At 55.2% G+C, this 13,020-nt stretch overlaps 4 protein-coding genes across 4 annotated transcripts; 3 read left to right on the plus strand and 1 right to left on the minus strand.

Moving 5' to 3' along the window:
• Positions 1 to 173: 173 nt before the first annotated feature.
• On the plus strand, positions 174 to 2,885 carry J4E79_009684 (uncharacterized protein; the record flags this gene model as incomplete). Its single annotated transcript, XM_049358527.1, has 2 exons — positions 174 to 2,109; positions 2,158 to 2,885. 2 exons carry the CDS (start codon positions 174 to 176, stop codon positions 2,883 to 2,885), a joined length of 2,664 nt encoding a protein of 887 aa, XP_049206997.1.
• Positions 2,886 to 3,821: 936 nt separating this feature from the next.
• On the plus strand, positions 3,822 to 5,094 carry J4E79_009685 (uncharacterized protein; the record flags this gene model as incomplete). Its single annotated transcript, XM_049358528.1, has 3 exons — positions 3,822 to 3,862; positions 3,920 to 4,085; positions 4,165 to 5,094. 3 exons carry the CDS (start codon positions 3,822 to 3,824, stop codon positions 5,092 to 5,094), a joined length of 1,137 nt encoding a protein of 378 aa, XP_049206998.1.
• Positions 5,095 to 9,589: 4,495 nt separating this feature from the next.
• On the plus strand, positions 9,590 to 10,111 carry J4E79_009686 (uncharacterized protein; the record flags this gene model as incomplete). Its single annotated transcript, XM_049358529.1, has 2 exons — positions 9,590 to 9,795; positions 9,874 to 10,111. The coding sequence occupies 2 exons, from the start codon at positions 9,590 to 9,592 to the stop codon at positions 10,109 to 10,111; spliced, it is 444 nt and encodes a 147-aa protein (XP_049206999.1).
• A 108-nt stretch (positions 10,112 to 10,219) lies between these two features.
• J4E79_009687 (uncharacterized protein) lies at positions 10,220 to 10,953 on the minus strand (the record flags this gene model as incomplete). The annotated part of the gene is made up of 2 exons (XM_049358530.1): positions 10,220 to 10,711; positions 10,765 to 10,953. The coding sequence occupies 2 exons, from the start codon at positions 10,951 to 10,953 to the stop codon at positions 10,220 to 10,222; spliced, it is 681 nt and encodes a 226-aa protein (XP_049207000.1).
• Between the last annotated feature and the right edge of the window lie 2,067 nt (positions 10,954 to 13,020).

Raw genomic sequence — 13,020 nt, forward strand, 5'->3', positions numbered from 1 at the left:
CGGCCTTTGTCTACTTACCGCCTTTGTGCTTCGCGTAGCCCTGCAGGAACCTGCAAGCGGTGCCAGACGACCCTCGCCGGCCCACAGCCCAACCACCTCAGTACCTCGCGCGAAGATCCTGCACACCCACCTTACACCGCACCTGCGATACCCGCGCGACAGCTCCACCGAGCATGGCGGCCAACAACCGCTCCTTCGCGGCGCGCATCGCCTCCATCACCTCGCAGTCGACCCAGATGGAGACATGGGACGACGGCGACTTCGACGACCGCTCCGACGGCCTCCTGTTCAAGAACTCGACCGTCCATTCACTCTCTTCGCGCATGAGCGTCCGCTCCGAGACCGAATCCAATGACGACTGGCAGATTCTGATCACGCCAGGCGACCAAGCAACCAACACCTCCGCCATCAAGACCGCCGCGAAGCAGGCCGGCATCCCCATCCCCACGAGCGTGCCATCGTCGGCGCTCCTCGGCGGCTCAATCAAGAGGCTGGGCAAGAAGAAGTCGACCAAGAAGATCGAGGTCGACGACGACTGGGGCAACGACCTCGAGCTGCCCACCAATGCGAAGGAAGGACTGAAGCTGAAGGCGCCCAAGCCACGCACGCCGGCGGAAGAGGACGATGACTTCGACTGGGGCGAGGGCTCGCTCGGCATCCGCTTCGCAGGCACGCGACAGGGCACCCGCGGTGCACGCAGCTCGTCCGTGTCCGCCATGAGCCCCAGCCTGGGCAGCATCATGACCATGGAGAGCGAAGACGACGACCTGGGCGGCCTCGTGCTGCCGACCGAGCCCATGGACTTCAGCGCGCGTCTGGACAAGCTCAAGAAGGCCGAGCAACCACCAGCACCACCGGCCGCAGAGCCATCGCTCCTTCCACCGCTGCCATTGCGTGAGCAGTCCCTCACGCCGACGCAGCCCACACAAACCACCTCGGTCCCTACCCAGAAGCCGTTTCAATCGCCGCCTCAATCACCCATTGCTGCACCATTATCTCCTTCCCCCTTCAGCAGCCCCACGCCTATGAGCCCCAAGGCACTGGCACCATCGCCCAAAGCCAAGCCCGTGGTCCAAGAGGAGGACTTTGAGGATGGCTTCGACTTTGGCAATGGCGAGATCCTGGACCGCCAGAAGCTGACGCTCAACAAGAACATTGTCGTCAAGAAGCCCGCGACCAAGACCACCGCCCCACACGCTGCTCGTCCCGCTACTACCATCACCTTCACCGACAGACCCACTACCTCGCGGATACCCAGGCCCCTGCCCTCCATCGCGAGTCGGACCAGGCTTACCCCTGTGTACGAGAGCGGCGCGTCCACTTCGAACTCGACTCGGACCATGCCTACCACTACCAGCGCACAGCTGCTCCGCGCGAAGCGCTCTGCTCCTGTCCTCCGCAACAACAACACCAGTCAGCCACCACGCATGCCATTCCTCCCTGCTGGCGGGGCCTCTTCCCAATCGCACCACGTCATGTCCAAGAGCACTTCGCAAGCCCACCTTCGCCGCGACTCTGACCCTCGCCGACCGCAGTCTCCCTCGATGCGCTCCTACTCGCGCCTATCTGGCGGTGGCCACAACGAGACGCCTAGCCGTGCTGGGGTGAGACGTGATCAGGCTCCCTCTGCCCTTGCACGTCATCCACCCCCAAAGAAGCTGACACAGCCTCAGCGCAAGCGAAACTTTGGCGACGGCCATGAGCTCGACCTGTTCGATGACTTGCCTACTTCCGCTTCCAAAGAGAAGCAATTCGAAAAGGTGCCGCGCAATGTCGCCAGCAACAAGTCGCTGCGCCACCAGCCGAGCAACTCACGTCTGCCGATGCCTGATCGCATGGCGACGCCTCTGCCCCAGACTCCGCGTAGTCCTCCCAAGATGGACCACACTCCTCGCTTTGCTCGCGACACCGCAGCAAGCAGGAACGCACGTGAGCAGCGCTTGGCAGGTACGAGGTCTCGAGCAGAAGGTCCCATTTCCTCCAGGCCCGTTAGCTGGGCTGCCCAAGTGGCCGCTCGTAGCCCTCATACCAGTCCATCTGCTCACAGGAAGAAAGGCTCAGGACAGAAGCCGCAGTTGATCAGGCAGATGACGCAGCCCTACACACAAAGTACAATACCCCACCATTACGTCCCAGCTCCTACTGACCACTATGTAGACGAGAAAGGTATGATTTACAACCCAACTTTGCAACGTTGGGAAGGAAACGAGGAAGCCCTTGTTTCGTTCTCACACCCTAATACTTCCACTACGACCCTCGCCCTGACCACGGCGAGCACGCCTACCTTTGCCCCGCCCGGAAACCAGATGAGCCGCAGCCATGATCGTTCACAATCGATCTCGCACATTGCCCTTTCGTCCATTCATGCCGGCCAAGAAAAGAGGAGCTTCTCGTCGCGAGCGGCCAAGCTGGCTCAGCCACCAGCGCCCGCCCCAGTACCGTCTCCACCACGCCCTGCTTTGATCTCCCAAATATCTGTTCCACGCCAAGTCCAGTACGAGGGCCGCATGGTGTTCGATCCTGTCAAGATGACCTGGCTCAAGGCGCCTCGACCATCGAACGACATTGGATCGCCTTCAGAAGTGGACGAAGACGAAGACCCATTCGCTGGCCTCGACGACCTCAAAGACAATGAGAGTGTCGCCGGTGGCAATGGCGTGGGCGGTACTGGCACACCAAACCCCGATGACCCAACCTTTGTGGGTGAGGAGTTCGATGTCGGCCCTGGCTTCATCCGGCGACAGAAAGACGAAGAAGCTATCTGGCGACGACGCGTCGAAGGCTGGGTCGGCGGCCTTCGCGACAACGGCGAACACCGAGGCGGCTGGCGATGGGCGATCCGCGACTTCGCAGCCAGTGCCTCTGCTGGCCACCCAACCTTTTAACGACCACGACACTACGACACCACGACCTTGTACTATATGTGCACGCACACCCATACTCACGCTCACGCTCACGATTTTATGATTGCATCGCAGATGATTTGGTCTTTCGGCGCATTTTGCTGGACTATGATCCACAAAAGTAATGAGACGTGCCTTGGAATGTCTTTTTGAGATATCCCCCCCTGATGAGTGTTATGATGGGCGCTGTTTTGGATAACCGCCTCACTCTTACGAACAACGCATTTAACGACCTTTACGATTGCATTACACATGCTTTACAGAAAGAGCTTCGCTGCTCGACTCACACGACACATACATGACTATACACGATTTCCTTTGTTTATGATCTATATGGCGTTTTGGGTATTGTCTTCAGTACATCCGAGAGCATTTAATACCATATCCTTGCTCGCTACGAGACGAAATGAAATTTATTATGTTATCAATGTCTTTGTGTGCTTCTTGGTGATGAGACTGGTCTGCTAGAAGCTGGGAAGGCTACGTCATCCATTCAGGGGCATGAACTAATCATCCGCCCAGAATAAACGAACTAGGAGTCTATCGAATGTCCAAGTTTCGAGTAGCTTCCTTCCCTCGATTCCGGTACGGTGGTTTCGGTTGCATGTCAACAATGAGCTCGAGCGATCACGTGTTAAAGACGGAGATGCTGCCCAGGTGCTGCCTTGGGCATAGTCAGAGTCGTAAGAATTTACATTGCGTTGTAACTGTGTCGAGTTTCGTCTTGATACCAACGTGTACTGTCACCTGCTTAGTTTCGCCCTTGCATGAGGTAGCTCGGTGATGTGGCCGCTACTGGAGGCTTCTTTCGGGCCACGGACGGAGTCATAATAGCGGGGTCACTGGTCACACGCCCAACGTGACCCACAGCCCGTCACACAATCCTGCCGGCCGTCACCGCTCCTCCCACCCTATATCATGTCGCGCTCCAACGATCCAGGTCACTACTTCCAGACGACGTATGGGCTTCCATCCATCTTCATCCATCTTCCTTTACTTTAGCTGATAGCATGTAGCTCCTCTCTCGAGGAGACAGCTCGCAAGGCTGCCAAGTCCAAGAACACCAAGGGCAACCCCCTCAAGCTCCCCTCCAAGATCCTCGCACTCACCGCGGACCCGCACGATGAGAATCACATCTACGTTGCCGAAGCAGCCGGCAACGTGAAGCGTATCAACATTGAAGTCGGTCAGACCTCCGTTTCTCAGCCGCCTCGTGGCTTCACTTCAGCTATGAGGTCATCGCTGACAGCTCCCCTTGTAGACTAATAAGGTCGCTGCCACCTTCACAGGGCCCGTAGCCCCTCTCACGTCCGTTGCCGTTTCCCCAAAATCCGACACGCTATTTGCGGGGTGCTGGGACAAGTCTATCTGGTCATGGACCCTCTCTACGCGCAAGCCCGCCAAGCGCTTCCAAGGCCACAGCGACTTTGTCAAGGGCGTCATAGCATTCACGCTACACGGCAAAGAGGTCTTGGTGTCGGCTTCACAGGATGCAAGCATCATCGTTTGGGACGTCGCCGCGGGCTCGAAGCTACACACACTGAAGGGACACACACGAGGGATTCTCGCTCTTGCGCTAGACCCGGCCGACTACGAGCCCAGCAAAGAGACTGTTACGGTCTTCAGTGCTGGAAGCGACCGAGAGATCAGGCGGTGGACCATCGGGTTGACGTCGGCCTCTGAGGTTGAACCGTCGCCCATCATCGCTCACGAGACAAGCATCGACGCCCTACACTTCGATTCAGACGGCGATCTATGGACAGCTTCAGCAGACAAGACGGCCAAGTGTCTCTCCAGAGGCCGTGAGTGGGAAGAAGATTCGACGTTCGAGCACCCTGATTTCGTCCGCGATGTTGCCATCGACGAGGACGGCGGCTGGCTGGTCTCCGTATGCAGAGACGAAGAGGTTCGCGTGTGGGACAAGAGCAGCGGCAAGCTGCATCACACTTTCAGTGGGCATTTTGAAGAGGTTACTGGCCTTCTTCTGCTAGGCCAACGCGTGATCAGCGTGAGCATTGACGCTACAGTCAGACAGTGGAGCCTCAAGCCTCAAGAGCTTGCCAAGGCCATCCAAGAGGCCGAAGACGAGCGTCTCGGTAAGGAAGAAGACAAGGAACCCGAGCGCAAAGAGGGCATGATGACGGCGGAAGAAGAAGCGGAGCTCGCTGAACTTCTAGGAGATAGCGATTAGTTTTCGACGAGCGGACCACCGACCGGACTTGTGCTACACCGGATTTCCTGGAATTCGTCGAATGAGCTTGTCCGGTTCAACCGTCCGTCCACCTAGGTAAATTCGAAACGAGACTATAGGCCAAGACAGTCATGATGTACTCCACCACCATCCGGCCAACGGCTTCCAAGGACGAACACGCCTGGCTTTGCGACTACATGGCCTCCGAGCTTCACGGTGATACGAGAAGTACTACGGAGACTGGCCATGCTCACAGCTCAGTTCTAGCAACACTGTTCGTCTGGCCCTGAAACGGGTCGTCCTACGCCGGATGTGGCATCGGTACCATGGTTGGCTTTCCGCACATTCTCTACACAGAGTAGCTTGGTATTCCCCATTTTCTCCTTTTATGACTGATACGTGGTGCTATTTACTGGTGTCTAGCGTCGTGCCAGGCAACCACCACAGGCACACATACACACCTCGATACGTGACACACCTTCCTTCCAGCAACAGTTTCCTGGCTTTGTTACCCTCACTTCACCGTCTGAGGGATTCTCACACTTCTTTTCCTCCATGCATCACTTTTTTTCGTCGAGCGGCGCTTGCTTCCACCTTTTTATTACGCCATCTCATGCCATCCCGACCACATCGCCGCACCATCGACCGCAGTTGCCAGCCGACACCACGATCGATGCCGCGCGATGAGTCCCTCCTTCTCCACTCCCTCCTCCGAGTCCTACGAGTCTTGCAAACACCATTGGTGTAGCGGACAGACAGCCATGAGGGGGACGCACAACCTCACGCCAGGGAGTACTCCCCGCCACCGGTGTCGCCTTCTCAGGTTGTCGCGCGTGGAAGATACCAACAGAGAGTGGCTTTAGCGCTACAACAGACGTCAACCGTCCGTGGTTCATTGACGCGAGCGCATGCGTCCTCCTCACGGCAGTCCAAGCATATGTAGGAAGTCAAGGCTTCTCTTACTGTTTCTTGTGCGCGTTGTCGACGAGGACAACCGATGACAGGTCCTCCTTGTTGCTGGCAGGGCATGAGTAACCTTACAGAGACTGTCGAGATACCGGTTGGTAAGCTCCTGATGAGCTGAGGCGCGCAGCTTCTGCTCCGGCATGTTTACGGCGACTGCAGTCGACCGCGATTACTATCACCTTTGGTGTCACACGGACAGAGGAGTCTGTTAGTCAAAGGGAGTATTCCCCGCCGCCAGTGTCATCTTTTCAGATGTACGAGTGTGGAAGAAGCCTGCGATATCGATACTTCCTTGGAAGTCTCCGACAGACCTTACGGTCCATGGCGTTCTTTTGGCTACAGTCACTTCCTCTCTTCAGGCCTAAACATGTGCGCATGTCATGGCCGTCGCCCTCAACCGTAAGCTGTCTGGGATATGGGTGGGTGGGGGATGTGGAGGGGAGGGGGCCGGGAGGAGATGGGGAGGAGGTGGAAACACCCTCTCTCCTCCTTTTCCTGGCTCCCTCTTCTTCTGCGTCCTTGCATCTACCCACTTTCCAGACCGGCATGACGGGAGGGTGTACTACTGCGATTGCACCTAAGCTCTCCCTTCACGGACAGCCATGGCTTGCTTCGCGCTTTTGTGTCAAACTCTTCGGAGTACTTTTGGTCTACCTCATTTTGTGTTCCCGGGTTTGAGACTGGTTTGCTCCTTGTCCTCCCTCCGTTCATGTTGGCTCGAGTTTGGCTCCCCTACCGATTCGCTCGCCTTACTGGTTTCAGGTAGAGTATCCTTTCCTCACAGGATGGGTGGAGCAGGCGGCAGGGACAAGGTTGGGGAGAACGTGGAAACACGGTCTCACTCAACCCTCTTCTTGCTGCTTCCTTCACCTGCCCGCCAAAAAATGCTTCGCGATGAGAACCTGTTCAGCAAGGGAAACGGTTCGCCGTATCCCCGCCACCAGTGTCACCCTGTTCAGGGAGGCGAGCGTGGAAGATGCCTGCGATATGGAGGCTTCCTCGGAAGTCTCCGATAGACCGCATGGTCCATGGCAATATTGCTTACAGGCACCCTCTACCGCATGTCCCCCGATGTCTTGGCCATTGTGCAAATGGGTTGATCAGGGAGGCGGTGGGCAAGGGACGAGGAGAAGGTGGAAGCACTTCCTTCCATCCTTCTCGTCATCTCGTCTTCTGCTGCTGCCTCCTTCATCTTCCCTGCTGCTGCCTTCCGAGTCCCGCCTTTGAGCCCCGATGTTACATCTTACTTTCGGGTACGCCCGCGCCTTCAGGTACGCCTGCTTCCTTCGGATCTGTCCGCTTCGTTCGAGTTTACCGCGCCGTCTGGATACAGCCCGCTCGTTTACGTCCATCCGTCCATCCTTCCGTCCGACCGAATACGTTGCCGTCGAGATACCGACACGCGGACTTGTACTGCAGGGAACGTTCGCGTAACCCCGTCGCCAGTGGCACTCTTTTTAGAGGTTGCCGAGTGCGGAAGATGCCAACAGATATTGAGTCCTCCCGGCCTCTGCTCTTGTCTGGAGCAGATGGTTGGGGTTCTCTGACAGACCGTAATGGTCCCTGGCTCAACTTGCATACAAGCACCCGCCTCCCTTCGGAGGACAGACAGCCTCTGTCCTCGCGAATGGGCTGTCGCCGCATGTGTGCGACGGCCTGTTCGTTGGGTGTTCCCGTCCATGCGTGGACTGTCGACGACAACTGTATACCCATGGACTCTCCCTCTTCGGCGGGTAAGTCATGGCGTGTGCCGCTGCCAGTGCTCGACAGTATGGCATGGACATTCGTGGAAAAATCCTCTCGTGGAAACTTTATCGTGAATCTTTATTGAGTCGCCCTTACGGGCATACAGTGTGGGGGAACGTACGACCTGATGGGTCCACAAAACCCCTCTCGGCTACTAGTACCCCTTCGTTCGGCCATCTGATGCCATACCGGGCATCTTATGGCATATCGAACACCACGTGTTTGGGGGCTTGCCTGCGTGCTTGCAACACACGTTTGTTGGTCTGCCATCACAAAAAACGAAAAACATCGACAAAAAAATATCGAAAAAAATCGTCCTGGACTGTTACTACGCCGGCTTCTGTCTTTTCACTGCCCCTTTACGGATCAGCGGTGCTTGGATATCTGGTTTTACAACGGTCCCAAAGTCTTTGGTAAACGCAGCCGCTTGCTTCTTTATGAAGTGACTGGGCTTTACCATTCGCCGAGCTCTGTCCTCATCACTGTACGGGATGGAGTGAGGCACCCCCCGTGGAATCTACCTGTTGCTCTCGTGTGCGGCGGAGTTTTGACTGCGGGGTACGCGTGGTAGACTGCTATCGCGACTTGACTCAGACGACAAATGCTTGTCACGACCTGTTGTTGACGTTTGCTGCGGACGACTTGTTTGTTAGCGGCGAGCTGTCGGCGACGAACTGTAGGCAACTTGTTGTTCGGGTCAGGGAGGAAGCGAGAAAATGTCTCCGGCCTTACCTTTGAGCAACGCAGCCGCCGGCATTAAGGTCTTCACCCTTTGCGCGCTGGCCATACCTCCTATGGCTTCAGCTGCTGCAACCTAGTGGGGGACTGCTAGCGTGGACCGCGCCGGCTCATCTTTTGACCCGGCCCGGGAGGAAGCGAAAAGTGTTCCGGTCTTGCTGTTTGTTTCCTACTTCGGTGGGGGACGATGAAGCGAGGTGTCCCGCGGTATACGCGTCGCTTCTTTTTTGTTTGCGACGTTGACTACCCGCGATGTAGCGAGGGGGCAAACTGCTATTGCGGACCTGATAACGCTCAACTTTGGTTGGACGGGCTTCGGGCAGGATGCAAAGAGTGTTTGCCATTTAAGGAGAATATGGGTCGCTGGTGGGCGTGCCAGGCGATCGCAAGAGGGGGACGGGCGGTAGAAGTCGGACCCTTGCGCCTCCTCGTGGTGCTGCCTGGATAGTCGACTGCTCTCTTGCACTTGAGTTAGTGTGAGGGGGTGGGAGATGAACTAGATGCTTGGGACGCAACGATGTGTAAGTCTGCTCTTTTTCCTTTGGTTGTTGCTAACGGTGGGTTGGGGGTGCGGGCTGAGTTGGTGATGTGATGATGGGTTGGATGTGGATGGATCTTGCTTTGGGTGCTTGCTTCTCTGTAGACTGTGGCTCTCTGAGCAGAATCAACGATTTTCTCAATTCATGTGCTATTGTTGCTTCCCTTCTCCTTGATCTGTTATCTTCCAATGTTCGTCTTCACTTGGACTTCCATTTTGTTCTTCCACGCGCGTCGTCATCATTATTCTATCCAATCACAACAGCTCGCCCCTTTCACCTTCACTTTCACAAGACGCAGAATTCTTCTTCCTATTGTACGACGCTCGTCTAATGGCCCCAGTCATCTCAATAACCCGTGCACAATCCTCCACCGTAGGTACCATATATAAAGACTACAATACGTGCTCCTACTCCTCTCTTCTATCCCACAAACCACCTTACCTACTACACATACATTTTCCACACTTCCACAACAATCCAACAACCCACTTACCGACTACATCAACATGTCACCCACTCAATCATCATCATCATCGGTGGTTTACCACCCACGATCGGTTCCTGGGGAGCTTTCCTCGCAACCTCAAAACCAGCCTGGTGGCTACAACCCGCTGTCCCCCGACTTCTTCTGGGACACAGCATACACCTTTCCCGCCCCCGTGGCACCTACACCCCCAGTTACGGTCATCAAAGCCACCTCTCAACTCGCAACGTCGGCGACAACCCACCCCACCGCCCGAGCAGTCGATCCTCTCCGCGCCCCGCGTAGTCGGCAAACCAGCCGTGGCAGCTACCGTGCGCAGCCCGCTAAAGGCGCTGTATTCGGTAGTGCACGGGCACCACCGCCCGCGAACCCTTGGGGCGGCAATGTCTTCGCCAGGATCAAGGCTGATGATGAGGTTGTGAGGGAGCGGGCGAAGGAGGAGAGTGAGAGGGAGGGGGGAGGATTCCGTCCGAAGATGACGCAGACGTGGAAGGCTGGGGGTGGGAAGAAGGTGGTTGTTGAGGTTTTTGAGGAGAAGAAGTGAGATGGGATGAGAAGGGATGGAGGAGAGGCTGGTTTTTAAGGGCAATGCATCAGTTTAATGAATCCTTCTTCAAATATCGTCTTCCAAACATCCAACCTGTTACGTTACCTACACGCCCACAACCTTATCCCCAACCGCCTGCGCCATCATCCCCGCATTAGCAACACTACTCTCCAGCGTCCCCCCCACCCTCATAAAATTCACCGCCAACACCTCCAACCCCTTCTCCTCACACAACTTCCAAGCATTAAATCCCCATCGGTCCTTCAAATCCTGCATCTCACCCTGTTTCCCCTGCACCGCAGCCGTATACCCCTTCTGCATCTCACGGAGATCCTCCGGCCGGACTTCGATCTTACTGGCGCTGCGTGCGAGGATGAAGATGTAGCGGTGGGGGCGCGGGGAGATGTAGTTGGGAAGGGGAGCGGGGCGCACGTAGGGGGAGCGTATGGCGGCGGTGGCGTAAGAGAGGGTTCCTGAGGGTTCGCTGGACAGGTTTGTGATGAGCCAGTGGCGGACTTGGCCGAAGGTTGTGTCGTTGTTTGTCATGAGGTCCGGGTCGACCATCATTAAGACGAGATTATCTAGGGTTGAGGTTGGCTGGGTGTCCGATGTTAGTTGGTGGAGTATGCGAGATGAATCGAATTGCTTACTGCAGGGTCGATGAAAACTTTTGGTTCTTCTTTCGTGTCGGCATTTTCGAGTTCTTTGCCTGGTGTGTCGAGTTTGGCGTTTGGCCATTCTAGAATTAAGTTGTAGGAGGGGTTGATGGTGTCGGGGAGGACGTCTGGTATGACCTTGTGCTCGAGTAGAGCTTGCTTTGTTGCTTGTGTGTTCACCATACTGGAGTCTTCTTCTGGATTGTTTGAATGAGAAAGGATTATCCGGAGTCGCTACACTTCTGGCTCGAAGAACTTGGCTCAAGCATTATAGATATTCGTAATCGCATATGCCGGAGGAAAGCGCGCATTACAAGTGTTCACGCATCATGCATTGTCGCTTTCGGGAGCGATCCGCTCTCGTGACTACGCAGCCAAATAGTCGTAACCGGTCTTGGTGTGCTTTCTGGGGTTAGTCAACGCGGATGTGCATCTGAAAACATATGCTGGATCGCCGTTGTGGTACGATTGTAGAGATGACGTTTTTATGACACGCATGAGATACGCTATGGACAGGGGCCAAGTGCTAGCTCCAGAATATCACCGTCGTCACTCAGTCACTGCAGATCTGGGGAGACAAGAGTAGACAAGCCTAGGCATACAGTAAAGACAATCGTAACGTGCACATTTAAGATGAACTCTTAATTCCGTTTTACTTCGCGCTTAGCCGCAGCTCGTCTCTGCACTCTGTTAAAGCACTCATTCTGTAGCACGCGCCTTCACTTCCAGGAAACAACTCCACAACGAATCAACGAGTATTTCCAGGCACTTCCTGTGGTTGTATCTGGTCCCCCACCAGTTCCGCCGGTTCTCGCGTAGCCGGAACTTCGTGTCCATAAACTGGTGGTAATGCCTCCTTATCCGGCTCGCGGTATCCTGTTTCTACCCTCGTATCCTCCTTCTTCTTCTTATGCGTCCTTCTTCCGATGAAGACACCCAAGGTAACCAGCGCGATGACCCCTATAGCTGCGCCCACACCAATCCCAGCTTTCGCACCTGTCGATAGGGCGTCGTTGTCATTGTTCGAGGCTGATGCGGTGGGCGAAGGGCTGGGTGAACTGGAAGAGCTTATCGCAAGAGGACTGTTGGTCGAGGATTGAAGAGAGGATGATGCAGCGGATGGAAGAGAGGAAGTCGAGATAGAGCCCAAAAATACATTATCGACCTGATATTTCGCGAGGCTGGTATCGCTGCAGCACGCATTTGAACTTCCGCAGCACCACCAGACTGACGTACTGGTATTATCACATGGGGTAACTTGTACATCGTCTTTGCGTTGCTCTATCTGCGGATAGTCGTAAGCTGTTCGTGTTCATCAAGCCAAGATGCGGATTCTTAACTTACTGCACCCGTACAGAGATCCTGGCAGCCTCCGCCTTCCCAGTTTGAGAGTGTACATGATACTCTCCGGTACGCGCCTGAATCAGAAAGGCAGAGACCGTTTGGAAGGCACTCGTGCCACTCCGCGCAACATATGTGGCTGAGCGGCTTCGAGGTGTCATTGGAGCAAGGACGGTATCTAGTGTCGTCCTGCGAGCCACCGTTGGGCCAGAAGCAAGACTGTGCGTAGGCCAGTGCAAGAAAGGAGAAAAGGAGTGGAATGCGCGGAGACATGCTTTGTTGTGTTCGGTGTTTGGCAGGCTGGTAAGGCTGAGAAGTCAACACGGTCGGCGCACGCAAGAGCAAGAGGGGCCCGATGCCTTGTTATATTATGGGCAGATACTACAACATGCTTATGAGCTTGCGACAGTGCAAGCTTGATTGGATACGGCATTCTAATCGGCCCATGAGGCTTGCTGAGCTGTCTGGATTATGTCAAGTATTGGCTACCTCGCACGTCACCTGGCGTGAGCTGAACTTGCCTTGCGTACGCCACAAAGCCACCAGGCGATAGACAAGATACCGACTTAATTACAATCGTAGAAACTGCGATCTCATCACATAGACATACGCAATACAGAGAACATATGTGAATATTTGTTCCTCACCCAATCCCTAACGTAATACATACATACGTATCTCCACCCCATCATATCCACCACTCTCCAATGAATCCCCATCCCACACCACACACAGCTCCCACTAATCTTTTCCCACCAACGCCATATGATGCTATCACTATCCCATCCGAGCCATTTGGCCGAACGAACGTATTGAACTTCAGAACCGAAGAATTACAAAGAATAAGAATCTGAGAAAAAGAGCTGTAATACATAAACTCGAATAAAGTATACCTTTGCTCATCGTATA

The sequence above is a fragment of the Alternaria viburni genome (assembly GCF_023758015.1).
Source record: "Alternaria viburni strain BMP 2772 chromosome Unknown scaffold_26, whole genome shotgun sequence".
In the NCBI taxonomy this organism is placed as follows: domain Eukaryota; kingdom Fungi; phylum Ascomycota; class Dothideomycetes; order Pleosporales; family Pleosporaceae; genus Alternaria; species Alternaria viburni.